The sequence below is a fragment of the Polychytrium aggregatum genome (assembly GCF_025602895.1).
Source record: "Polychytrium aggregatum strain JEL109 chromosome Unknown BJ171scaffold_3, whole genome shotgun sequence".
In the NCBI taxonomy this organism is placed as follows: Eukaryota; Fungi; Chytridiomycota; class Chytridiomycetes; order Polychytriales; genus Polychytrium; species Polychytrium aggregatum.
Window position 1 is genome coordinate 766314 of NW_026516205.1, and position 26035 is coordinate 792348.

At 55.0% G+C, this 26035-nt stretch overlaps 5 protein-coding genes across 5 annotated transcripts; 3 read left to right on the forward strand and 2 right to left on the reverse strand.

Moving 5' to 3' along the window:
• The first annotated feature begins 177 nt into the window (after positions 1-177).
• On the forward strand, positions 178-5905 carry BJ171DRAFT_172602 (kinase-like domain-containing protein). Its single transcript, XM_053105978.1, has 25 exons — positions 178-528; positions 739-833; positions 1066-1083; positions 1275-1340; positions 1466-1493; positions 1634-1711; positions 1839-1882; positions 2048-2097; positions 2224-2294; positions 2448-2500; positions 2605-2631; positions 2789-2938; positions 3093-3107; positions 3259-3350; positions 3465-3508; positions 3633-3734; positions 3810-3914; positions 4115-4203; positions 4395-4431; positions 4563-4913; positions 5066-5101; positions 5224-5344; positions 5473-5508; positions 5642-5742; positions 5850-5905. The coding sequence occupies exons 1-24, from the start codon at positions 420-422 to the stop codon at positions 5664-5666; spliced, it is 1842 nt and encodes a 613-aa protein (XP_052971061.1). The 5' UTR covers positions 178-419; the 3' UTR covers positions 5667-5742; positions 5850-5905.
• Positions 5701-6429, forward strand: BJ171DRAFT_471309 (SMAD/FHA domain-containing protein; the record flags this gene model as incomplete). Its single annotated transcript, XM_053108603.1, has 4 exons — positions 5701-5742; positions 5850-6049; positions 6189-6289; positions 6401-6429. The coding sequence occupies 4 exons, from the start codon at positions 5701-5703 to the stop codon at positions 6427-6429; spliced, it is 372 nt and encodes a 123-aa protein (XP_052971062.1).
• Positions 6430-7349: 920 nt separating this feature from the next.
• On the reverse strand, positions 7350-12125 carry BJ171DRAFT_577333 (uncharacterized protein; the record flags this gene model as incomplete). The annotated part of the gene is made up of 6 exons (XM_053113805.1): positions 7350-7952; positions 8201-8795; positions 9148-10073; positions 10315-10464; positions 10739-10992; positions 11321-12125. The coding sequence occupies 6 exons, from the start codon at positions 12123-12125 to the stop codon at positions 7350-7352; spliced, it is 3333 nt and encodes a 1110-aa protein (XP_052971063.1).
• Positions 12126-13928: 1803 nt separating this feature from the next.
• On the reverse strand, positions 13929-18997 carry BJ171DRAFT_471311 (uncharacterized protein; the record flags this gene model as incomplete). Its single annotated transcript, XM_053108604.1, has 8 exons — positions 13929-15590; positions 15700-15765; positions 15914-15972; positions 16212-16676; positions 16827-17299; positions 17441-17967; positions 18157-18883; positions 18927-18997. The coding sequence occupies 8 exons, from the start codon at positions 18995-18997 to the stop codon at positions 13929-13931; spliced, it is 4050 nt and encodes a 1349-aa protein (XP_052971064.1).
• Positions 18998-21569: 2572 nt separating this feature from the next.
• Positions 21570-26033, forward strand: BJ171DRAFT_488046 (uncharacterized protein). Its single transcript, XM_053109342.1, has 5 exons — positions 21570-21867; positions 22325-22704; positions 22924-23141; positions 23362-23549; positions 23868-26033. The coding sequence occupies exons 1-5, from the start codon at positions 21741-21743 to the stop codon at positions 25895-25897; spliced, it is 2943 nt and encodes a 980-aa protein (XP_052971065.1). The 5' UTR covers positions 21570-21740; the 3' UTR covers positions 25898-26033.
• The last annotated feature ends 2 nt before the right edge of the window (positions 26034-26035 follow it).

Here is a 26035-nt window from a genome sequence, read left to right on the forward strand (position 1 = left end):
ACATATCACTTTGGCAGCCTCCGAGTGAACACCACCGGTCGCAGTGCAGCGATGCGGAAATCGAGGGTGCTGTGTTTGGCCATGATTGCAATGAGTGGATCTGTGTATTCAGGTCACAGCAAAAACCACTGCCATGGCTCAACGGGGTGTCCCATTTCATTTTGGAAACGCTGTACTTGATCACCAACAAGTGCTTCGCCGTCTGGATGCCCCGCTCGTCCCTCCTGTCCATCTGTCCCTGAACCGGCCACCGACTCCCGCCCGAAAGTCTGGCTGGCCCAAGCGCTGAAATCGAGCGCACCAACCTGTCGTGCCGATCCGTGCTCTAAGTTCTGATTCTCCAGATCCACCCCTGCCGATCTCGCACCCAGTCCACCCCCGGCAACCCAACTTCACCACATCGCCGCCACACTCCATCTATGAACAGCTCTCAATACAAGGGGACGCAAACGCAGGAACAGGAGCCCCTTTCGCAAATACCGCAGGAGCCCTCCTGGGGCCGCCTCGTTCCTTTCAGCTCTGAATATGGTCAGACTGGTCTTCTGCTGCAGATGGACGAATGAGTGGGGGGGGGGCGATCGATGGATAGTTTGACGGACTGACATACGAACGCACCGGCGGACGAATACCTGCTGATCCCCCCCCCAACTCGTCCAAGCCCTCTCCTGTCGTCTGCCATTCATCCATGCTGACGATCGGGGGGCCCGCTCCATCCTTCTTGCGCCGTCTTTGTGATAGATATTCTGAACTTGCACCCCGATCAAGACAGCTACACCATCGGTCGCCATCTGCGCTGCGATTATCGTCTGACCGAGCCGGTTATCTCTGGCGAGGTAGGTGATGCCGACCAGCTCGGCACTGGAGCCCAATCCCTGTGCTCCCTGCTGTGGTGCCAGCTCTTCGGGCCAGGCAAGGCGACAAACGACGGCATACTCGCCCAACGAGGCCCTATGGCTGGGGATCTCTACAGCAGCCGATGGCGGCTCAGGACTGGTCTCAAGATCCTCTGAACCTGCGATTTGGATCGCTACGCTGACACCTCTATTTCTATGTGGATCTGTCCAGCATGCACGGATCTTCAAGGTAAGCGACACGGCGACGGCGACGGCGACAACGACAACGACAACGATGATGATACGGCGCTCGGCGACTAGGAGTCTCTGTCCAGCGGACAGATATCCAGTTGCGTGTGTTGCTGAGGCTGAGGCACAGGCATTAGGATGATACTGTGCGTCCTCACAGCCCTGGAACTTGCCATTCAATCACATTCCAAGTTGCACGATGACAGCTACGACGACGATGCCACCATCATGATCGAGGATCTGTCTACAAACGGCACGGTATGTTCTTGCCCTTCTGCTCGCGAAAGCATCGCCAATGCCATGTATATCAACGTATCCGCTGATGCAGATTGCTCAATCATCCCGCCTGCTCTTCTTTCATGGCTCCTCACCATCCTCGACAGTTCATCAACGACAAGAAGCTGGGACGAGGTGCCGACTCTGTTGCAGAGATGAGAGAGACCGGAGCCTGCCTTTCATTTACCTCGGAGAGAACGAGGGGGGGGGTGACGCCAACTGCATCGTCCGAGGAAAGACTAATCGCAATTGTGGTGTCGATCTTGTCTTCGCAGGCGTCCGGACCATCCTGATCCATGGCGACGAGATATCGTTCGAGCTGCGAAACCAGAACGGGAAGAAGAAGGCTTTGAGTAAGGTTATCAACCAATGTGTCTGACCACCTGCATGGGCATTTGCATCAGATGGCCGGCACTAGCTTGCCCGAGGCGCCCAGAGCCAAGAAACTGAATCCAAAGCCTACAATCTTCTGCACCAAAGCATTCTTATTTCAAACCCAGCGCAAGGACGCACCCGGGAACTATGTAGCGTATCCGATTCCTCGTTGGTCTCCCCGGCTATGGCAGCATCACTTCTGGATGTTGCCCTCCATATCGCCGACTTGCCAAGAAATGCTGTCCCTGGCTTGAGGCTCTACTCTCTGCTCCAGAATACTTAGATCAAAGTCGGCCTTCTCCTCTACAATCCAGAGCTGCTCACCGTTCTTTGACAAGTATGAATTGCGCCACGAACTCGGCAGGTACGGACATCCCCTCAGCGCTCGTTTGGTACCAGTTGATTTCTTGAAGATATTGTGCAAGCCTCTGGCAGATGGATGTACATCGTCATGCTGACATAGACTCGGCGGCTGTGAATATGTGTCCAGAGGCGCGTTCTCCATCGTATGGATGGCAATCGACAAGTCCAGCGGCGAGCGTCGAGCAGCAAAGGTCATTGGTAAGCTAATTATAAGACGAGTAAGCTCCTCTGCCGACACGCACGCAGCGCCGTTGCATCCGATGAATCGAATCTGGAGGGCGTGCACACTCGTGGCCTCTGGAAGTTGCTGATCATGCCATTCCTTTGGCTTGCGTCAATCGCGCTGCACAGAAACCAGTCGCTTCGTATCGAATCCGACCGTGATGGCGTCGCTTGTCGGAGAGGTATTTTTCCGGAACGATCACGTACATGCACCATATGTCACAATACCTCGTTGTTGGAAGCCCGCGTCGTTGACTCCAACGACATCTTATCGTTGCGTTGGCAGGTTGAAGTTCTCAGGACCATGGATCATGTACGAGCCGTGTTCTGCACTCTGCCATCATGTTTCTCGCTTACTTGCTTGTCTGTTGCCATCTCGTCCTCTTGACCAACGCCAAGCCGCTTTTTGGCCGTGATACTTGCTCCTTATACTCTTCACCTCCCCTCCCTCCCTCCCCCAAAAAATGTAGCCTAATATTGTCAAGTTCATCGAGAGTTTCAACAGCGAAGAGACCATGTTTATTGTGATGGAGCTGGTGTCCGGCGGCGAGCTGCACAGCTACGTTACCAAGCGCCACGGGCTCGAGGAATACGAAGCGCAGTACTTTTTCATACAGATGGTACGGGCTCTGCCGAGCGACTGTCGCGACCGTCCAGTAGCCTTATAATTGCAAGCCACGATCGACTAACTGAGCCGCGTAACACCTTTACCTTTCTTCGGATCTCTCCATGGGAATACATGAATGCATGAATGTGTGGGCGATGCCTTGGTAGATTGAGATTCTAAAGGTAAGACTCGCATGATCAGAGCTTGGTGGACAAACTGGATTGAGCACATGTCATCGTCATACTCGGATGTGCATCCAAATTGAGAGTGGGTATTGAAAGTTGAATCGAATATCACACTGATGCTTCGCTGGCTGGCTCGCGGGGGAGGCAGTATTTAAAATGTCATCGGATTGTCCACCGCGACCTGAAGCCCGACAACATCCTGATCACAAACTCTCGGATTCTCAAACTGGTGGACTTTGGGTACGTGTGTCCTGGTTATTTTTCACTGAAACGCATCAGGGAGTCTATACGCAGTGCCCCCCCCCCAGCATTGCGGCTAACGTCACTGCGGACGGTCTTCCCCGGGTTCGCCAGTCTTGCCAAGCCCCTCGGCACGCAGATGCTTCAAACCATGTGTGGTATGTATGTGCATAGGATGTCGAGCTCCTACACACTGCCGGTGGATGAACCAATGGCTGCATCGATGGACGTCGATCACAGCCAGTTTGTAACAGCTGATGCATTTTCTCTGGTGTATTCAAGGCACGCCAATGTATATTGCGCCGGAAGTGCTCAACAGCCAAACATATGACGAGAGGGCAGACTATTACAGTATCGGTGTTATATTATACTTTATGATTTCAGGTATATCGAGCTTCGCTTTCATTCATTCGTTCGTGATTCACGGCCACTGACCGATGTGTTCCGATTGCAACGCAGCCAAGACGCCATTCGAAGAGAAGTCTCTTGGTGAAGTCCTTTCCGAAATCGAGCGCTGTGACCTGGAGTTCTCGGGTCCGCCGTGGGACAAGAGTCCACCAGATCGTAAGTGAGATGCCGTGGATGCGCTCTACTTGACAGAGTCAGATCTATTGCAGAGGTGCCGGTCGTTTCTGCCGCTGCGGCTACTGTTGATGATAAAGCGGTCGTGATCTGCGAGTGATCGCGCGGCTCTGGTGTTCTCGCCCTATGAGAAACGCGGTCTGAAATGTCGTATCTTTCCACACTCGTATATTGGGTTGCAGTTCGCGACCTCATTACGAACCTTGTCCAGCGCGATCCGAACAAGAGACTGACCCTCGAAGAGTTCTCGAAGCATGCCTGGGTAACAAAGGTAGTTCGCTGCGCTGTCGAGTTGATTGTGCGATCCAGTAAATGTGGATCGATGAAAAGAAGACGCTCGAAGGGACTGCACTCGGGTGGGGTGCCATGTGCGCAATGCGCTGTGACGATGGCAGCTCAAGCAACCAAGGTGGTACTTTATTTGGCGTACTGATCCAAGCCGCTCTTGCTCGACCAACAAAGTCTATAAACGCACCGGCCCTATCCCGAGAAGGAACAGGTAAGTCGCCTGAGTCAATCCGAACTTGGTTCTGTCAATCGCAAGCCCATACCGGTATGGACTTGCGAGTCGGCTGGTCCGCGTGCTAAATATTCAACCTCATCATCGGAACGTTTGTTTTGGCGATGTAGCTGGTGAGCACCCTCTGCCCACCGGATTATCCGACGCCATAGCCGAGATATCATCAGACTCTGTGGTCAAAGCAACGGTGTCGGCGGCGGTGGCGACGCCAACAACAGCAGCAACAACAACAGCAACAACAACAGCAACAACAACAGCAACAACAACAGCAACAACAACAGCAACAACAACAGCAACAGCTACAGCGGCGGCGGCAGTAGTAGTGGCGGCAGCAGCGGTTGCCTCGGCTTCGGATGTGGTCAAGACTCCTTCGGCCGCCTGGGGTGTCTTTCGGCCCGTGGGCAGCAGTGTATATCCAATCTACTTTTCAAAAAAGTCGCTCCTGATCGGGCGCCACGAAGGTATATGCTCGTTCCCTCAGCCTCTCATGAACGGAGCTATAGCGCACGCTCCAACGCCGCAGATATGCGTCACGACTCGCTATTTGATGTATCTGTTGCTGACTCTATCTCGCCTCACTACTCTCTCGGCCAATGGTTCGGGTGCGATTCAGCCTCGGATGTTGTGCTCAAGGATCAGCGTGTATCATGTACGGGTGTCGCTCGGCATCACTGCGCTGGTACTTGATGCTGGCGCCGATTCAGCCAAACGATTCTCTGAATGACACGTATGATCTAACCCGACATCTCTTGATATCACCACGCACCGCAGCGTCGCATTGTCAAATCTTCAACAACAATGATAAAATAATTCTCAAGGACAATTCATCCAACGGCGTTCGTGTCAATAGAGTGCTGGTTGGAAAGGGGAAAGAATGCGTCCTGATACATGGGTGAGTCGTCCAAAGTTCATATTCAGCCAACTCAGCTACTGTCGTGGATGAAGGCTCTTGCGGCTCGCCAAGTGCCTTCAGAGCGAGCCCTGTGGTACTAACAGCCTCTTCGATCCTGTGTGCCAGAGCTCGAGTGTCGCTTGTTCCAGCCGGCGTGGTCAGAGGTACAATACCGATGCCGCTGCTCCATCGCGATCTCGCCAGAAGTCGGCTCGTCATGGGCCGCTGTACTCACGGATGGCTGTGTGGTGGCATCGCTGAATGACAATGCCTCTATTATTTTTGTGCCTCATGCAGACGGCCAGCCAGACGTAGTCTTTGATTACATTTTTGAACGCATTGGCTCAAAACGCAAGATGTCAGCATCGGACCCGCAATCCCTTCGAGAAATAGGTCCGGTATGTACAAGCCCAAACACGCGATATGAGCGCACAAGCCACGACCTGTATTGCCAATGTGGTGTCTGGTCCGTGTGGCTCTGATACGATTTGCCTTCTGCCCGCAGAAACGAAGGGTCATGGCTTGGCGACTGTTGCCGCTCAACGACAACACAGCGAGCTGCAGCCTTACCAGTAATAAGGTCACATCGTTGGGCCGGCATCCAGCAAGCGACATTCGGGTCGGTGAGCTCGTTCTCTCGGCCACGCACTGCAAGTTTTATGTCGACGACTGCACCCCACCAACGCTGAGGATTCAGGACTTGAGGTGAGGCTCTCCGAGCCACTCGCCGTGGGCTAGCTCGACAATGCTGTGGTTATAAACCCCGAGCGCGTGCAGTTGGATTCAGCCACCCTCTGACCACACATGATAACGGCTTCCCAACGGCTTCCCAATGGACATGCAGCTCGAATGGCACATGGGTGAATGAAAAACGGCTTGTCAAAGGGGAGAAAAGTAATCTCGCCGATGGGGATCGCATTGTGCTATCAAGAGGCAGCGATAAGCGTAAGTGGGACTGCAGCCAACTGATCGTCTCCGAGTTGAGATGGGGCGTGTGACAGTGCAGTTCATGTTTGGCTCATCCCAACTCTTGTTGACCGGATATCAAATTCACAGTGATCGGATACGATGTCGAGTACGCATAGGGCCCCCTTTCTTTGAAGCAGTCTCGGGTGAGCTCTCCGTCTAGCAAGGTAGCAAGGCCAAGGTTCCGGGAAGCTTTGAGGACCGCTGGAGAGTCCCGGTCGACAAAGCTCCCCTCCATCGTTCGCTCCCCTCCATCGTTTCGCTCCCACGTATACCAATCCCGCTGGTCTGGAAGCCTGGTGTTCTCCCATCACATTGCAGCCTCAATAAATAGCGCCTGTATTGTCGGTGTAGTATACACGGAAGAGTTCCGGTCTGAGGCAGTCGGGTTGCTGGCCAGAGTGTCAGTCAATGTAGCCTGGCGGTCGGGGGAGAGCGCTGAAGTAAGCACCGCAAGTAGTGGAGATGAGAGAGGGCAGGGATGTGTCCACTCACAATGCAAAACGTGGAATGGGTGGGAGAAGAGTAGCTGTGATGCTTCGAGCGGGAGCGTAGATCGGAGCACAGCATCAGGAGAAGGAGTCGTGGTTTCTAATTACGGCCAAAGACTAGATATGCGGGGGTTTCCAAGAAGGCAGCGGCCACTTGATGGAAGCGGACGGGGGGATTGGCCGCGCGCCAAACAGACCATTGATAGCCCATGGTGATCTGATAACCATGTACATCACAAGAGCGTCAACGATTGCGCGGACTGGAGTCAGCACAGGCACGGGTGCTTCTCCAGCCCAACCGGGGCATTATGATGTTATGATGGCCGAATATATCCAAAGGCGCAGCATGAGCATCGTGGCGATCAGGCAACGAGCATGCAGTTTTCGAGTCCGCAGCTGTAGCCCATCAACGACTCAGTTCTGGCTGATATCTGCCTGATCAGCTCCTTAATTCACACACTCCTACAGCGTCACGTACTCACAATTGGTGCATCCTTCGTCGGTATGCCACGACACTCACCGCCAGATATTGGCAAGGCTTGGGCGCATCACTGCTTTGGCTGGGCATTCTCTTGCAGCTCGAGAAGTTGCCGAAGTCGCTGCAGCTCTGAGCCAGAGAACTCAAAAACGTACTTTCCGTTTTGTTCATTTTGCTTGATAAAGTGAGAGTCGCTGAGAAGATCCAGTCCAGAACTTGATGCTTTGTCGGTAGGGTATTCGTGGGCGACCCAGAGAGACGCCACCGAAGATTCGCGAGGCCCCACGGTGTCTCCGGGAACTTGGCGGGACTGATCGGCTACGACCAAATGTCCGTCCTCGCAGTCATTGGCTTCGGGCTGGTCATGATCTTGGTCTTGGCGCTGCTCAGCATCATCGAGCAACATTGGCTCGTCCTTGAAGGAGCTCGACGGTGGCAAACCTGCTTGATGTGCTTGGGAATCTTCGCGCGACACATGTGAGGGCCCGTTGACCGCACCGATCAATGATCGCTGAATATGTGGTGGCGGCGGAGGCGGCCGCAGCCGGCTCCAATCGGGTTCTTCGCCCTCTCGTTGAATGACGCCGCGGGAGGCTTTGTACATTTCCACAACAGTCTGCTGATAGAGCTCCGTTTCGATTTCATGCGTCAAGCTGTGCAGAGATGCCAGAAACTACCGGGCGACGATGTCAGTCCAACATTTTGCCGTAGCCCCATGTATATCTCGCTCATCATTGTCACTCGCTTCAAATGCCTCCTGAGCATCCATGCCTCGTCCCGTTTATCCGCGACGGGCTATACACTCTACTCAGGCCAAGATTGGTCGTGCATCCCATCAAGAAGATCCAAAAAGACAATTACAACAGGGAGCCTCGATGTGGGACTATCTGCCTCCATCTCTCGACTATCGAACTCCCTTACCTCGGCAAGGTGAATGGGCGAGCGCAACGACGAGTCTGCTGAGCCGCTGCTGCTAGTGGCCTGCTCAACTAAATATCGATCAAAGGACTCGCCTCGCTGCACAAGACCAGCTGCCGTAGCGAGCAGATCGAGGTGGTGATGCATCGGGTGTCTTTCGTGTCTGTCCAGGACGCCTTCGTAAAGTGCCCGCAAGCGCTTGATCCACAGCATATCCAGCGGCGACTCCAGAGGCCCCGGCGGTCGCACACCTGCTTTGAGACGATAACGCTTGCCAGTAGCAGGGTCTGTGAACTTTTCTGGAATTGACAAGAGCGCCGAGTCTCCTCGCTTGGTGCTGCGAGCCTTTCCTAATGCACGCGAGGCAGCCTGATTTTGTTTCAAGACGCGATGAATAAAGTCGTCTTTGATCCGTCTCTCGGAGATGCGACAGGCAACTCCATCTAGATTGACAATCTTGGCTCGCTCGCCGGCATTCTCTGCCTTATGCGGCGACGATGGCGGCCCTGTGCTGTTGGGGATTTGAGCTGGCGGTCGGCTGGGTCGGGAAACCGGGGCGGCCTCTTCATGAACAATCTCGATATGACCGTCGTTGACGCTGTTGGTGGTAACCCAAGGCAGAGTCGTGCCCCGGTGTGTCGGCTGGGTTTCTCTAGAGCGATCATTTGATGTGGACCGGTTTGAGCTTGCTTCAGATGGACCATAGGGCGATCCGGGGCTCATCGGCCGGGAGCGGTTGAATGGACGGGACTCATTTCGTTGGCCAGAACCGTCGTGGCCATAGTCACCATTATCGTCAAGGGCGCGCCCGGACCGTCCGTCCGCCCGTAAGAGCATCGTAGAGCATTCCGTATCCCTCTTCTGGAGAGTCGACAACGTCGATGATCCGCCAGCCGCGTCCGATCCTCTTCCTGGGCAGTAGCCAATCGGCGTGGCAAGGACACATCCACAATTTGCGGATGAACAGCGTGCCTGTTGCCGGCTCAACAAGATCGAGATCGGTGCGATAGTGCGGGCCCTCGTCATCGTCCGAGACTTCGGCGCTGGTGTTTTCGCGCAGCGGCTGGGATTTATCCAGCACTGCAGCGGACGCTCGAGTGAGTCGCTGCTCAACCTTGAGCACCTTGGATCGCTGGTTGGTATCTTCAACTGGATCTTTGCCCCACATCTTCTCGCGAAAATATCGAGCATAGTCTACATCGATGCTCTCACCAGGATCTGTTGGCTTCATAGCGAGGGGAATATCAAGGCAATCCAAATGCCACCACAGGTCGCAGTAGTCGCACTTGATCATCTCGCTCCTCTGCTGCTGGATGCGGATGGACTTGGTGTTGTGTTCGTCTGCTGTACCTTGGGGATGTGGCTGAGGTATCAGGCTCGAGTTCAAAAAGTTGAGCTGCGAAGGGCTGACGCAGGTCTGGCCACACTTATAGCATTTCTCGACCGGGACCCTAGAATCCTCTTCACCGTCATCAGTGTGCCACCGGTTCTTGCGCCCAAAATAGTTTCGTGCGCGGGGCTTGGTGATGGTCTGCTGCGACTGAGTGATGGCCCCGTCCGGCTCGTAAACAGTAACCCAGTTGCGGTTCCCGCGGGTTTCGGTCAGCTTGATATATACGCTCCGGGTATCGATGTAGCATCGCGTTGTAGGGTGGGTCATGACGTTTTTGAACTCGGAGCGGATATCGATGGGCAGTTCGAAGGATCGTGGATTCATGGACTCCAAGTTCTGAATCAGCAGCGAGAAAATCTCGCTCGGAGTTTCGGCCGGTGCGGACGAAATCAAAGATTCTCTGCCAAATGCAGGCTCTGGACTTGACAGGCTCGAGCGACCTCGTTTGCCGGCACGGATGGATGTGCTTGGCTCGGATGTCCGCTGTTGGAAAACGGAGATAAAAGAGCATTGTGGGAGGCGTTAGTGTAGCCAGCACCATATTCTGACCGATTGGCCCTGTGGCGAACTTGGAATTTTGGCTGTCATGCACGCCCGCGGTGCTCGAATGGACATCCATCACGATCGGCGATTCTCTGATTGTGCGATGCACTTCGCGACATCCAACAAAAGGGATAGGATCATACATGATATAGCAAAGCCTTACCGATTTAGAGCGACATACTTTGCACTGCCAAAATCCCTCCACATCCTCGTCCGAGCCGTATCCCTCTTCAGTACAGCTGTGGTGAAAGACGCGCGGACAGGTGTCGCAACAGAGGAGTCTGCCTGAACCAAAGCACGCCGAGCAATGATCTTCATTTTGAATTACAGGCTGAGGGTCGCGTGAAATTAGTATTGGGATGTAGTCCAGAAGAAAGAGATATGTTAGGGCTCGGGATCGGACGGCTGCATCAATTTATGGTGCGACTGTATGGTGAGGACGGTATGAAAACGTGCCGGCTCCCGTGATGTGGGTTTGGCGAGTTGACTCTTGGGACAAGGGCCATCAAGAACAACCCTAACTGCGACAGCCTGCGCCAACGATGCGGCTATCGTGGGAGGTACGGACTATCAAAGCCACTCAAGTCGACAGGACTGCTACTCACCCTCTCGGCGGACTGTATCTTGTGAGTAGCTCGAACAGGCGAGCCAGCGCGGAATCCGCCTGCTGCAGGAGGATTCCAATTCCGACGTGGCCGGTATAGACCCTCGGAGACATCGTCCATACTGCTAATTCTTCGACGGATGAGATCAAGATCCTCGTTCAATTCCGGATCGGGAGTCTTGTTATCTCGGAAGGGTTCAGGCAGCGGCGTGACAGCGGGCCCAGTCTTGCGCTTAGGCTTTTCAACCTGGACACCTGCACGGAGACAGTCACAAATGCGGTGAGCGGATCGCAATACGATGAGAAAGCACACTACAAATACTAGGAGAGCAGGCGTAAAGGAGAATCTCGGCCATCCACAAAGTCTTCTCGAACGAGCACAAACCTCGCCATCTGCCCCTGCGCTTGTCTGACGCGGCCCCTGCGACGTTTGTGTTTTGGTCTGGGAGCATTCGATCATGGAGAGAGAGAGAGGAGAGGGCAGCAAGCGAGCAAAATGCAGGGGAATCGCGTAAGCAGTCAAGCAGCAGGCGGGACAGGGCTTGGTCGATGGCGTGTCAGCCGCACTGCAAACGATCGCCACCTGCATCAGGAGCGGCAGGGTCGCTCGCGTTCTCCGGTGAGGCAGGGCTCAAGAGAGCCCGAGACGGCGGCGGCTTGGTCGAGTTTTCCTTGTTGGTTGTTAGTGCATGTTGGGCAATCGAGAGATTGTCGCTGGCACTTGTGCCAATCTGCCCGCCATCCTCCCGACCAGATCCACGTTTGGTGTCCTGGGGCATATCGGAGAGATAGATTTTGACGCGAGGGGCAGCTGGATTGGGGGCGTAGTTGAGCTCGTGCACCATTTCGCTGGCGCCATCGGTGACGGCGGCGTGGTTGGGGCTGATCTCGGATTGTGCCCAGGGAGCAGAAATATGTCGCCGGGGGGTTCCGGTGTGAGGCGGGCCGAGCAGCGTAACAGTCAAGTCCGGATCGTCCATAGCGTGGCTGGTCGGCAGCGAGGATTTGGCGGTGGCGAGGGGGACCAGGTCGGAGGCCAACACGTTTTTCGAGGGGCGCCGGCTGGCGAACAGCGGGGCGGCGGCCTCGGCCGACGCAAAGCCGAAGGCCTGCGAGCCGTGGGAGGATGAGCTCGAGGAGCTTCCGATCGAAGACAACGACGAGTCGCTGTCGTATCCATCCAGGTACTCGACATCCGAGACCGAGACAAGAAGATACGGGGCTGGAGCCGAGACGATCTGTTGACTCGCCGAGGACAGACTTTGTTCTTGTGACCAGACCGAGGCTGGACCTGAGTCCAAGCACAGCGTTGGGCCTTTTGCATATTCTCCGAAGCCGTGGCTACCCATGCCTTTGAGCGCCCGAGTGTTGGAGACGATGCTGGACATGGATGGTTTGATGGATGGAGCGAGATCTGTGCTGGCGGAACAAGCGATCGGGTGGAAGAGTGAGGGTGGCGGCTTGGGTCGAGCAGCCGGCGACAACACGACCACGGGCTTAGAGGCCACTTCAAGGGCGCCGAAGCTGATCAGAAGATGGATCAAGGCCGTATAAGATAATGAATAGAATACCGGAGCCAGATCCAGGGACAGGCTTATCCTTGTTGATTCAGCCAGCGGGACTGAGTGATGAAACAGGACACAATTAACATCGGTGACAAATCGGACATGCTTCGGCCAGCAGGGCCTCCAGAGCAATGCCAGTGAATATGGCCATCAAAGCCCCGATAATGGCACCAAACATAATTATGGCGACTGTTCTGCTCAGACTACCGGCCCCGGGTAGTATGTGCTCGTCCAGCTCTTTGAGGAACCCCAAAGTGACCGACAGAAGATCGGCGGTGCTTACCCAAGTCGGTGTGTTGGTGCCCTGTTTCGGCTATTGGCCTTGAAATGTTTTGGAGAAATATACGACCGTATCCAGGGCTTGTAACTCAAATCTCTAGAGTGACCAAAAATACAAAGATATTAGTCCCGACAAGAGGCTGGTTTCACGGGGCAGCTTGATGCTCTTGGAGGGTCGGCCGGGCCCCAATGAGCCAGAACACTGGTATCGCATCGTGGGTCGCCAACGCTTGATCTATGATGTCCATGGTTGATCACGGCCCCACGAATGAGGCTTTTGTATTTTGTTGGTCGTGTTTCCAGCCGGCTTGGGCGAATCGACAAGCGGTTGTCCGGAGCACGCTGCCACCAATGGCTGTCGGATCCCGGCCAGCGAAACGGATGATCGGTTACCTCGGATCGATGGAATTACGATTCGATACGGTACGAATATAGATTTGGGACTGGAGTCGTCAAAGGGCCGTTGTGCGCACAATGTCGAGGTGGTGACAGCGAGAGACGAAGGCTTGAGGGACAGCGACGAGTTTGGGGGCTGCAGGTTGATAGCCGCGATGATAGAGGTTCTCGACGCTGGTCGACAGCGCCTGCAGCTTGGGCAGGGCAAGGAGACGTCGGCCGAGGGAGCGCTTGTGCAGGAGGCTCACCGAGACAGGGACGTGGCAGGACCGGGACTGACAGGGAGAGGTGGTGTCGAACACGCTGGTGGATGCAAGTCCAAGGGCGCGAGGACGGCTCATTGACAATGTCGGGAGTCCCACAAACGATGTGGGCCGGACAGCCGCCAGCCACGTGTTGTGCTGCGCACAAACCACACACGTGTCCGATGTGCTGCGCGCGGCTGAGTTCGAATTGGTGTATTGGCAGAGTTCAAAGCAATAGCAGCGATGGCAAAAAGCAGTGACGGCAGAAAAAAAAAAGGAGCGAGGAGAGAAAGTGAAGAAGCGACGTATATGATACGGAGATCGGCCTGGAGCCGTGAGGGTCAATGTTACCAAATAAATAAATAAACTGCGAAAGCTGAGCAAGCTGGTGCCCCGAATGATGTGAGGGCAGGTGATTGAGGGAGGAGCGGAAGGCGTTTGCAGCCAACAGCGCCGTGAACAGAAGAGCGACAGCAGAAAAATAGAGGGAGGGGGAGCAGAAACAATCCTTGGAGAGACTGGCTGGCTGGTTGGTTGGTTGGTTGGTTGGTTGGTTGGTTGGTTGGTTGGTTGGTTGGTTGGTTGGTTGGTTGGTTGGTTGGTTGGTTGGTTGGTTGGTTGGTTGGTTGGTTGGTTGGTTGGTTGGTTGGTTGGTTGGTTGGTTGGTTGGTTGGGGAGCCGTCATCAGAGCTTGCATGGAGCGACGCTATTTCTTGGCGCTCTCGTTGATTTCCAGGATTGCCATCTTCATAATGTCCAGTACCCGACTGTCGCCATCCAACCGCATTTTCCGGCCACGATCCACGATTTTCTGAGCGAGCTGGTCGTCGGAGGTCAGAGTTGCAAGCGTTTGAATGTCAAAGCCGACCAGGCCCTTGAGAGAGGCATTCTTTGGCTGCTCCGGCGAAGGAAACTGACAGCTTCCATCGACGTGCACAGTATACTTGGAATGCGTGCGGTTGTACTCGCGCACGCTGTCGAAGCGAAAGATCATCGTGAACTCGGGACTCTTTGATCGACACACGACCGTCGCAGAGTCGGCCGAATCATCCAGGTCTGTATGCATTGCTGCCGAGTCCGGAAGCAGTTCATCGTTGTTGATGAGCTCGCTTTCGATGCCGTACTTTTCCCGACATTCGTTGAGCTCGTCGGTCAGGTCTAGTGAGGAGGCCATCGGCGAGGTTGCTGACGACTCTTCCTTGGGGGTGGACAGGTAGCTACCGTTGGCGAGATGGCTTAGCACGTCGCTGCCACTCGTCTCAAGCATCCGCTGTCGCACAGATCGATCGAGGCCCATAGATATGTCGCCGCGGTCAAACTCTTCTGCCGAGCGCTTTCCAAGGGCAATTCCAGCCAGCGAGTTGCTGGTGTCGCCATCCTGAGACAGATCCTCGCCTGGAAAATCGATGAACGAGTCAAAGTAGGCATCTGTTGCATCGTCGAGGTTCAAGTCTTCGGGCACGTCCGAAAGCAGACCCTGACCCGGACCGCTGCCAAAGATGTTTCCGATCTCATTGACAAGGGGTACACTTGACGACGAGTCCATGGGATCCATCAGCAGAATTGACGATGCTGCCAGTCCCGGGGTCGCTGTCGGGGGTGGCGTGAGCGCCGGGAACGGTACCGGGAGTGGACTGGCGGAGGCAAGCGAAGGCGTGGGCAGAACAGGGCCCGGAACTAACGAAGGTGTCCCACTAACCAGTGCAGGCGGGATGGGTGCGATGCGAGAAGCAAAGTCACTGATGGCCATAGAGGTACTATCTTGGTTCTTGGAGGCGTGCTCGGGTTTGACGACACGCTCGGGTTTGACGACAGGCTCGAGTTTGACGACAGGCTCGGGTTTGACCACAGGGCCCGATTCATCCGAAAGAACTCCGAGCGCCGAGGTAGTGCCCTGGTGTGCTAGCCTATCCTTCGTGGGCCTTGATTGGCGCTTGGTTTTGAGTACGGAGCTTTCGATCTTGGAGTTGACTGGGTTCTGTGTCGAGGTGTCGAGTAAGCCGTTCGACGGGGCCGGTACCGGCTGTGGAGGTGCACTAGTCGATTTGGACGATTCGGGTGCTGGAATTGGGGTTGGAATAGCCCTGCGTCGGATGGCTTGACTGACGCTGTGGACATGCTCATGGGCTTCCTTCTCCAGATCCGATTGCTGTCGCGTTTCGGGAGCCGGCGGAACTGCGTTGCTGCCGCCAAGCCTGTATTCGGTGATCAGCGGGTGTAGCTGAATAGGCATCACATTAACGGGCAGCCTGGCTTGAAGCCGCTGACGTTTGCACGCCTCAATGATGTAGTTGATTTCGGTGATCATGGCAAAGTAGCGCTGAAGCTCCTTAGAATCGATGTAAAATTTGTCTGGCAGGGCTTCATGCTGCACTTTCAAAATCGAAGCCTGACAAAGTGAGAGGATTAGAGACATACCGCTGTATAGCAAGGCGGCATAATATCAGTGGCCGACAGGGCTGCGGCAGAGTCCTTACGATATGTATGAGCATCGAAGAGTATTTGCCTTCCAAAGCGAGCTCTTTGACGGCAATCGTCATCGCCTGAATACTGGACAGCAGGCTGGAATACACTGTATTGAGCTGGAAGGTAGAAAACGAGTCAATAGTGACCAGTACTGGCGGAGCAATTCGACGAACAAGGACAGGAAGCACCTCAGCCCTGCGTTCTTGGAAGCAGCCATGGTCATACCCGAACCTGGACCAGCTGCGCCTCCTCAGCCGGTAGAATCTTCTCGGTGATCCGTGGTACTGCGGTCACAAAATTTAGGCAAAAGGAGGCTGTGTCAGTCACAGAGCTGCAGCCACGATGGCCGTCCAATCGCCCTTGTCGACACCGGCACCGGAAGTTTCATCGGCGCTCCCGTAATGGCCTATCATTGATCAAACAGGGAACCTTCCGGCGACGGCTGATCGGCTGCGATCCCATGGAAGAACACCCTTCCAATCTGCAGCGAACACGTGATTGGATATAAGAGAGCCATGCATACCTTGGCTGAATGTGCCGGGCGATGGCATCTGAGATGTGGACGCCTTGCCATGCCTTTGAAACTCCTCCTTGACGATGGGGTCCACATCGGTCAGCGCAGCCGGAGTCGGATTCGCAGCCGTGGTTACGGATGTGAGCAGTGTAGTGGGTAGCTGTGGCTGAGGCTGAGGTTGAGGCTGTTGTTGTGGCTGTGGCTGTGGCTGGGAAGGATCTGGCTGTATCCGGTTGAGGGTTACCAAATTCTGAGCTTGTAAACGGGCAAAGTATTGTTGCATTACTCGTTGCTGCATCGGATTGAGTGGAATCTTGCGTCTGTACAAATTGATAATTTCCTGGAGCTGTTGTTGCTGGGGCAACGACATCCCCAGGTTGACAAGCTGCGCCTTCATGCTCAAAGTAGCCTGATGATTGGCCAAGGAGGGTTGCGCCATGCCCGGAACTACAGTATCCGCAACAGGGGCCGGTACTGCCATCTTGGTTTGTCCCGGGAACAAATTTGGGTTGGGAAGACCAGAGGCCCGACCAGAGCCGGAGGCAGCATCGCTTTGAAGCCCAGAGGGGAGAGAGCTTGGAGGCAAACTAGACTGCCTCGAGCCTTGTGCCTGAGACATCAAACCTGGTGTGCCGGCAAGCGCGGCCGAACCAAGTGACGGGGAAGCCACCGACACCTGTGATTTTACGATGCTCGGGGACGCGCGCGGCTGAGTGGTAGGTGCCATGCTTTGGGAATAGATAGCCTGGGGAAGCTCTGGCGTGGACTCGGATTGGAAGGGCTGGGGTGTGGGTGACGGGACCACACCGGGTAGGGATATGGAGCTGGAGGGTTGTACCAGAGGCTGAGTGGTTTGGACTTGTGTAAAGACAGGTGCGGGGGCCGAGCCGGACACGGCGGCATTGCTACGTTGGGTACGGGCCAGGATGTCACGCTGTTCCATCCGCAAGGCCACCTCAACCTGTTGGATGTAGTTTTCAACAGAAGCAGACTTTTCAAAGATCGAGTTTTCAATCATCAAAGCGCGACGCTGCATAGCTTGGCTCATTTGTTGACTCAGGCTATCAGGAGCAACCATGCTTCGGTACAAGTTGAAGCTTGGCAAACAAGTGAAAGTCGTTTTTCGTCATTGGAATCAAGGGATGATTAGGACGAGATATGGCGATATCGGACAGCGCGACCGATAACCACGCATAGCAGACTACGACGGCATATCATGCGCTCCTGAAGAAACTTACAATTGTATCTGCATCTTTTGTCGCACGGGGCCCAACTGAGCGATTCCCCACGACTGGCTGGGTGTCGCTGCGGTATTGAGGTTGGTAAGCCCCGGCGTTTGCACGGCATTCTGCATGGCATTCTGCATGGCATTCTGCACGGCATTCTGCATGACATTCTGCATGACATTCGACTGGGATTGCTCGTGGCCCGGCTGCAGCAACAGCTGTGGCGATGACTGGGTCTGTTGAGGCTGCTGATTCTGCTGCGGTTGTTGAGGCTGCTGAGGTTGTTGAAGCTGCTGGGGCTGCTGATTTTGCTGATTCTGTTGATTCTGCTGCGACGCCAACGGGCCCTGCTGAGATAATTGGGCATGGGCCGACATCTGTTGAGGCTGCGCCTGAGCTTGAGCCTGAGCCTGAGCCTGAGCCTGAGCTTGAGCTTGAGCTTGAGCTTGAGCTTGAGCCTGGGCCTGAGCTTGGGCTTGAGCTTGAGCCTGGGCCTGAGCGCGAACGTGAGCTTGAAACTGCTGCGAGTGCTGGTGAGCCTGAAGCTGTTGTTGCAGTTGGTGCAGCTGTAGCTGCTGGAGCTGTTGCTGCTGTTGCTGTTGCTGTTGCTGCTGTTGCTGCTGTTGCTGTGCTGTGCTGCTGTGCTGCTGCTGCTGCTGTTGTTGTTGTTGTTGTTGTTGTTGTTGTTGTTGTTGTTGTTGTTGTTGTTGTTGTGCAGTCTGTGATACCTGTTGCGGCGCAACTTGTGCAATCGAGCCAGCCATGAGTGCATTTTGAGGAATTTGCTGAAAAATTGGCTTGAGCGATGCAGCGACAAGGTTGTTCGCTGAGATTTGAGGCGAGGGTGACATGCCTCCGGTAAGATCTCCCAGCTTCTGATGAGTCTGGTTGGCAGAAGCGCCAAGTATTTGCGAGGCCATCTGAGGAGAGGGTTGTGATACCTGGCTGCCCGATTGCATGGGGTTGCTGGGCATGGCTTTGTTTTGGGAAGCGAGGCTCTGTTTTTGCATTCGTTTGTGCTGCTGAATGATAACGTCCATCTTCAGATTCTCGACGAACTGATGCGCAACAGGCTGGCCCTGAGTAGATCCCAAAGGCGTCGGGCTCGATCCGGGCTGAGTGCTGGGTTGGGAAGCGGTGGAATCTTGCAAGTTGGAAGCTATCAAGTTGGACTGATGTTGCTGCAACGTTGTGGCGGAATCGGCGCCGACCCCTTGCTGGCCGACTTGGAAAGGTGGAATCCCCACCTGCGATTTTTGCTGATGGAACTGGTGCGGGAGATGTTGTTGGATTTGGGCAGGCGACTGTTGTGGTTGCTGTTGAAGCTGTTGCTGAGGAGGCTGTTGAGGTTGCATAACCGATGACGGAGCTTGGGATTGGATCGTCTGCTGCTGCTGCTGTTGCTGCTGTTGTAGTTGTTGTTGCTTGCTGCTGCTGCTGCTGCTGGTGATTATGCTGTTGCTGCTGGTGCAGCTTCAGATAAAATTGCGTCGAGAACTGAGGATTGACGATACCAGGCTGCAAGGGTATGGATGTCTGAAGCTGCTGAATCGCTGGAGCATTGGCCATCTGTATCAAGTTGATGGCATTCTGGTTCTGGAGGCTGGAGAGCTGCAGTGGATGAAGTGATTGCTGCTGAAGCTGCGACTGCTGTTGTTGAAGCTGCTGCTGTTGTTGAAGCTGCTGCTGTTGCTGAAGCTGTTGTTGTTGCTGTTGTTGCATTATAAGCTGCAGTTGAAACGGTGTGGCTATATTCAAGAAGGCAGGATGGTTGATAGCAGTTTGGGAGACGAGTGATGGTGGCGTTTGCTGGTGAGCTGGCAGGTGCTGCTGGAGCTGACGCAGGAGTGCCGGATTGATGGTCGGCTGGTTATTCGGGGTATTGTTTTGAGCGCTCATGGTGCAGACGTATCGTCGGATTGATAGAGATAGGCCAAGGGGACAGGGTCAGGAGGGACTTGAGGCGGGATAGCGCCCGCAAAGTGGCTGATTGCCAGGTTTCAAGGGCGAGGGAGATCTTGTAGACTCGTTGGTTCAGATACAGACTGACTTTCAGGCACGGCAGGGTGGGGACACAAAGGAACCCGCCTGGCGCTTATCCTAAGAGGACGAGGAGAAGAAGCTAGTTGGAGGAGAGCCGGGGAAAGAAATAAGGCCAGAGTTTTGTTAGCAACCCCGAAAACGAACACGAACAGCCGGACTGGGCGCTTGGGCGACGAACAGGAGTGGCTTGGCGACGGGATCGGGAATAGCTCTAGAACATATACCCGGCTAACAGGCAAGCTACGAACGAGCCCGGAGATGCACGCGGCTTAAAACAGGTGGACGGATGTCTCAGAATGTGGGGGGTACTCAAGACGCTGGGTGTTCATGGAAAAATCGGATGGGAGACCAACGAGATCGCTACAAGCCAAGACGCACAGGGGAAAGGGCTGCCGGGAAGGGGGGCCACGGGTTTGTGTGAGAGCTTGAGAAAAATCCAGGGCGGAGCAAGCAAAGACAGGGTGCGGCATTGACCGGAGAGAGGGCCGAGTCACAAACCTCTCTGGAGAAAGCCGGCGGAGGGGCGTGCCGAAGGAGGAGGACCAAAGACGGAGGAAAGGGCAGCGGGCAGAGGGCAGAAAGGGGAAGGGCGAGGGAAGGGCGAGGCGAGAGGGCGAGGAGAGAGCATGCCGACAGGATGAACGAGTCCCGCGGGCGAGGAGAGAGCATGCCGAGAGAGAAGCAATCTCGTTGGGGGCGGAGCGGCGAGAGAGAGGCCACCGAGAGAGAGCCCACCGAGAGAGAGCCCACCGAGAGAGAGACTACAGAGAGAGAGCATGCGAGGTCAAGCGCGATAGGCGGCGCAGCGGAAGCACTGCCCTGCACAGAAACTGTGGCAACGCGCATGCCTCGTTGGGGACACGGGCGACGCGCTCTACATTGGCGACGCGCTGTACATTGGCGACACATCGCGCCGCCCAAGCCGTGATGCTTGGCCCTGTTTTCCCGGCCCCTCGGCTGTGGTTGTTTGATGGGGACGTGGCCTCGATGGTGTGTGGCCGGTGACCGTCGGAGACGGCGGACTAATCAAACACGGAACCGATCGATGTGGCCACGTCGGTCGCCCAACGATTAATATGGCCAAAGCTCCACACCTCCCCAAAGGCCTGCATGAGAAAGCCCTGCCTCCTGTCTCGGCTATCGGCCCACCTTCCATCCTCAAGGGCAACAGAGACTAATGCACTATATGAACGCTACAAATGGAAACGGACGGCTCGTTTTATCCCAAACGGGCGCCACGACGAACGAACAAGCCCAGACCATACTGTCTACAAATGCAATTGTAATCAGCTGAAGGTCTGATTCCAACAAGGATGGATGGCCCACTTTTGTCTGAACACGCCGGTTTTGCATCCTGGAACGGGTGCGAACGCGGCTCTTGAATCATCAATCATCGACAGCACAAATGGGCGGCTGCGTCTGTAACAACTCAGCTGGTTTTGTTTCTTTCATCATCGGGGCTCGGCTCTACCTCGTCCCGCCATCGCACGCCGTATTCGAGCACCTTCGACTCCTGTCGGGAGATTGGCCAGAGCCTTTGTCACCGCTCCAGCGCACCCACATCGCAACTCGTCCATACGACCGTCCTGCATCAGCCCGTCTCTCAATTCAAACCACTAATCCGCCAGGACGGCATATTGATGCTATTCGATTGCTGTATTTGATTATGCAGAAATCGTCTGCGGCTCATTTCTATTCACGTCTTTCATTCCGCACTCGCACTCGCACTCGCACTCGCACTCGCACATCAAGCACTCGCCCTGTTGCTTAAACGGATACCCTTACCCTCATCTACTCGCCTCGACAGCACTGCGGGCCTGTCATGTCAAAGTACTCGCAAGAATACCACAATCTAACGCTGACCATATATGAGGCAAAGAATCTCGAGTACGGCGGCCAGAGTCTGGCCAAAGAGGACGAGACCTTTTGCAGCATCCTCATCCAGCGGCGCCTTCGGGAAGGCGAGATCGCCGATCTGTCGGCAACCTCGGGCCCAAAGCCGTCAGGAACAGGCTCACTCAACAAGCGCAGGTCGACGCGTCAAAACGACGCCGATGCTGGCGGCAGCGCCCTCGAGTCCACCGTGAGCGAGCAAAGGAGCAGCCCCAATATCGTCGCTGCCGAGGGGCGGTCCAGAAGTGCGCTCCTGGAAATCGGCAATTCTTCCACAGGCAATCTGGCGGTCCCATCTCCGGGAGGAACCCATCGAAGCTCCGCAAGTGGCATCAGCGGATTTGCCCGGCGACTGTCGTCCAATATTTCAGGGTCCATGTCACGCAAAGATCTTGAAGGCGATGTTGGCGACGAAGTCAAGGCCCGGGCCGTCACAGGAAAGGCCCCGGTGTGGGCTGAGGAGTTCCATTTCGATCTGGACGAGCGCTTCCATGCCATCATCAGTAAGTATCGGCAATCTTGTGCACTACTCCTTCGGCTGCTAGAGACGTCGCCCTCGACTTTGCGCACTGAAGGAGTGTTCCATAAACTTGTTGTCGACTTTGATCCTCTATTTTGCTTTTGATCATCGGCCTTCTTCGATCCTTTGATTTTCCTTCGATCTTCGGCCTCCTTTCGATCATCGGCTGCCCACCTCCACCCTCCGTACTTGGTCACAATAACATCGCTCCATTTGCTTGAATGGCCTCCTTTCATTCTACGTCGCTTGATATCCCGATAATAAGGGATGTCAGCGTGCGCTGGCACAATATCCCCGATTCATGTGCCACGATAGATCTTGCACTCGTGTTTATTGCTGTCTGGCGTCGCACCGATTTTGTAAACGGCGCCTCAGTAACGAACGCCATGTGTCCACCTTGACCTCGCCCCCTTCAAACCGCTGATGCTTCGTCGCCATAGTTCAAATCAAGAAGTCAAACGTCATCGGTCGCTCAACTGTCGTCGGCAAAATCACTCTTCCGGCAATATGCCTCGAGCCCAACGGGAAGCTTCAGGAAGACTGGTACGCTCTTCAGTCCGAAGAGGAGGCTAATCAAGGCAGCGTGGCAGCAGCAAAATCCATTCATCGCGAGCACACCTTCCTCGAGCGCACATTTTTATCACCGACGCTCTGCTATCAATGCCGTGGTGTCCTCTGGAGCATCATGGGCCAGTCCAACTACAAATGCGACTTTTGTGGAGTATCCTGCCACCACGACTGTCGATCATTCATTCCATCCAACTGCGGCTCGGTCGGATCTATACGTATTGGATACATATACTGTCGTGAGCGTATTTTGGTAATGCCTTATTTTCGAACTCGACTGGAACGACCCATACTCACAGGATAGCATCGAATTGTTGCGGCATAGTTGAAGCGGCGCCCCCTCTTTTATGACGCCTCACTCGATCTCGATGCTGATGCGTGCCGTTTTTTTGCCTTGGCCCTGACTCGACCGAACAACAATGCATCGCATCCGACTGTGGCACGATCTATCTCTCCGAACAATACCACCTAGCCCATTAGTCAATACGGTCGCCTCAAAGATCTAATCCTTGCAGGCGACTATGTTGCGCTGGGTCTCCTGAGTCGGGTCTGTGATGATCGCGATGTCATGGCCAAGCACGTGGTTAACATTGCCGATGGTGCCCACAGGCTTGGTGCCTTCCTCACCAAGCTTTGTGTGATGGAGATTCAGTCCACGAAGGATCCCAATGTGATCTTCCGCGGGAATAGGTAAGGCTCGGTGTGAACAGTGACGGTGGGACGCTGGGGTATCTGATACATAAGTTCATGTCATAGGCTGAGGAGGATGGCGGTTTCACCATCTCCCCTGTCTGCTGTTTCGGCGTACAATCGCCAATGATACAGAGAGCATGTGTGTATCTGGTATCTTACCAAGGGCAGAGTCAGAGCATATTTACTGATCGCTTTGTCTAACTTGATCGGATTGAAGCCTTTCAGCTAAACTCGTTGACGCCATGATGAAGCATGTTGGAAAGGAGTACCTCTTCGAAACCCTCTCTCCGGTCCTATTGAATATTATCCAAGAGGATCGAGACTGTGAGATCGATCCGATGAAAGTCGAAAAGGAAATCTTGGACAGTCCAGAGAGAATCCAAGAGCGGCAGAAGGCACTGATGGGTTCGTATACAGATATCCGTCGAAGCATATGTATCTGATCATTTTGTCGAGCCAGACATCCGATTCGCCGATGCAAAATGAGCATCCACGCAAGATGAATCAGAAGGAGACCCTGGTCCGCCGTGGCACTTATTGATTTGCTGAAATCAGCGATTCGAATCGCTCGCTGTTCATTGTGGCATGATCACTGTCCCTCTCCTTTCATTGTTTGCTTGTGGAGCGAATTTTGACGCTGCCCATCTCCTGTTACGCCTTTGGCTCACTGCAAATCGAGCAGCACTGATGTACTGACTGAATCGCTTGATACTTCCCTATCAGAACATGTTCAGGCAGTCCTGGACGCAATCATCCAAACAGCCGGAACTTGTCCCGTGCTCATCAAGCATGTCCTCGGGTCGATATACACCGAAGCAAAGCTCCAGTTCCCAGGCGACGTTATTGCTCCCTATACCGCCGTAACTGCGTTTCTGTTTCTGCGGTTTTTCACACCGGCCCTCCTGGGACCGAAGCTTTGGGGCCTGGTTACTGTCCAGCCATCCGACACGGGCATGCGCACTCTGACCCTGGTTTCCAAGTGCATCCAACAGTGCTCCAATATGCTTCCGTTTGATGGAAAAAAGGAGCCCTTTATGGAGCCTCTGAACCAAGTGGTGTCAGCCAGCATCGGCAAGGTCAAGGACTTTGTGGATGTACTCCTGGCTCCCAAGAAAAAGAAAAAGGGCAAGGGCTCGACGTTCAGTCTCAAACGGTCGTCCCGAGACAACATGGGCTCGGGCCACGTCCACACGAGCTCCGGCCCTGCTAATACGGGATCGGGACTCAGTAATCCGGCTCAAGTATCCACGGCATCGGCCTCGGACGACGATGATGGCGGAGAGCGCGATGGCTGCTGCTTCGGCTTCTGCGCCGGAAGCCGAAACAAGGTGTCCAAACTGGCCCCAAAGCCAATCGGCAAGGCTGCAGACGGCCACAAATCCGAAGCAAGCGTAGCCTCCATCGGCTCAAGAAGACAGAGCCAGTACGGCGACATTGACCACCAGTTCGTGGCCAACATCGATGTTGAGAAGCACTTTGCAGCCATATGCCGCATCTTCAGCCGCTGCCAGACCAAAATGGCCGAGGCAGCCGAGACAGACGCAGAGAAGGCTGCAGCCCGTCTCGCAGCGGAGATCGTCAACGAGCTCGAGATCCAGTCTGGCGCCAAAGAGCGTCAGAAGCAGCGTGAAGAGCAGCTTGTCAAGTTGGGACTGTCTCCCGAACGAAGGAAGGACCAGGCCGCGGGCACGAATCCAAAACGGATGTCCAAGCTCGGTCAAATGGGCATTTCTGGCTTTGACGTTGCTTCGTCATCGAAACGCAGCAGTAGTATCCCTCCCCAGTCCAACGGAGATGGTAAGGATGCCGACAATGCCAACGCTGACACCGCTGCCGACGACGACGACGATGACGATGCTGATGGCAAAAATGAAAGTGCCGCTGCCGAAGAAGAAGAAGACAACGACGACGACGACAACGACGACGACGACGACGGCGGCTCCAAGTCCGCCGGATGCGGGACCAATGCAGACGAAGTCCAATCCAGCCAATGCAGCGAGATTCGGGCCCGTGCCCCAACCCGAAACAACCACGGCCGTGCCGTGGCCAGCGGCATCGCTTTGTACATCAACCGCCCGTCCACCTCGATGGATGGTGGCTCGCTCACCGGCATATCGGATGATGGGCGGCAGGCGTATCTCGATGCCGTGGAAAAGTCCCGGCCCATGACCGCGAGCTCCAAGACCAGCAATACCATGCTCTCGAATGCTAGCATGAGAAGCGGCCCTGTTCCGAGGGAAGTGGATTCGGTGCTTGGCAACGTCGTCGAGTCCCCGATGGAAAGTGGCAACGACCAGCCAGAAGACTTTATCAGCTACTACACCGATAGCAACCGAAACTCGGTCGACCTCCGTAGCGACGATGGATATCATGTTGTCGAAAGACAGAACTTGGCATCTCGCATCGGCCGCCAGTCTCTGTCGGGCGCCGCACCCTTTCGCTTCGTTGGTGAAGCCGGGAGGAACAGCACCGACGATATGTCTTCTCGCTCAGCACGGATGAGCCACCACGGCCCTCCGGCCGTCAACCGGGTCGTTCAGGCCCACCGCCAGGCTGCCGATAGTGTATACAGCATGGCGGAATCCTCGCAGTCTCTGTCGCTGGCCGACGGCCGGCGCTACGACTCGGTCCAGTCCTGCCAGACAAACACCACAGCGGCCTCTCAGGCGTACTCGACAATGATGAGCTCGACGATGATGGACTCGACAAGAGATGTCAATGACCAGCTGGAACGAAACAACAGCGTGCTGTAGCAGCATGTGCATCATCGTGGGAGGGCATGTATGTCTTGGCAGTTCTCGGAGTGTTCGTTTGGCAGCAATACAGCGCAACTTGGTCCATGCGGCGCCGCCGAATGATCGCAGCCCAGGTTGCTGTCGCCGCAGCAGTGC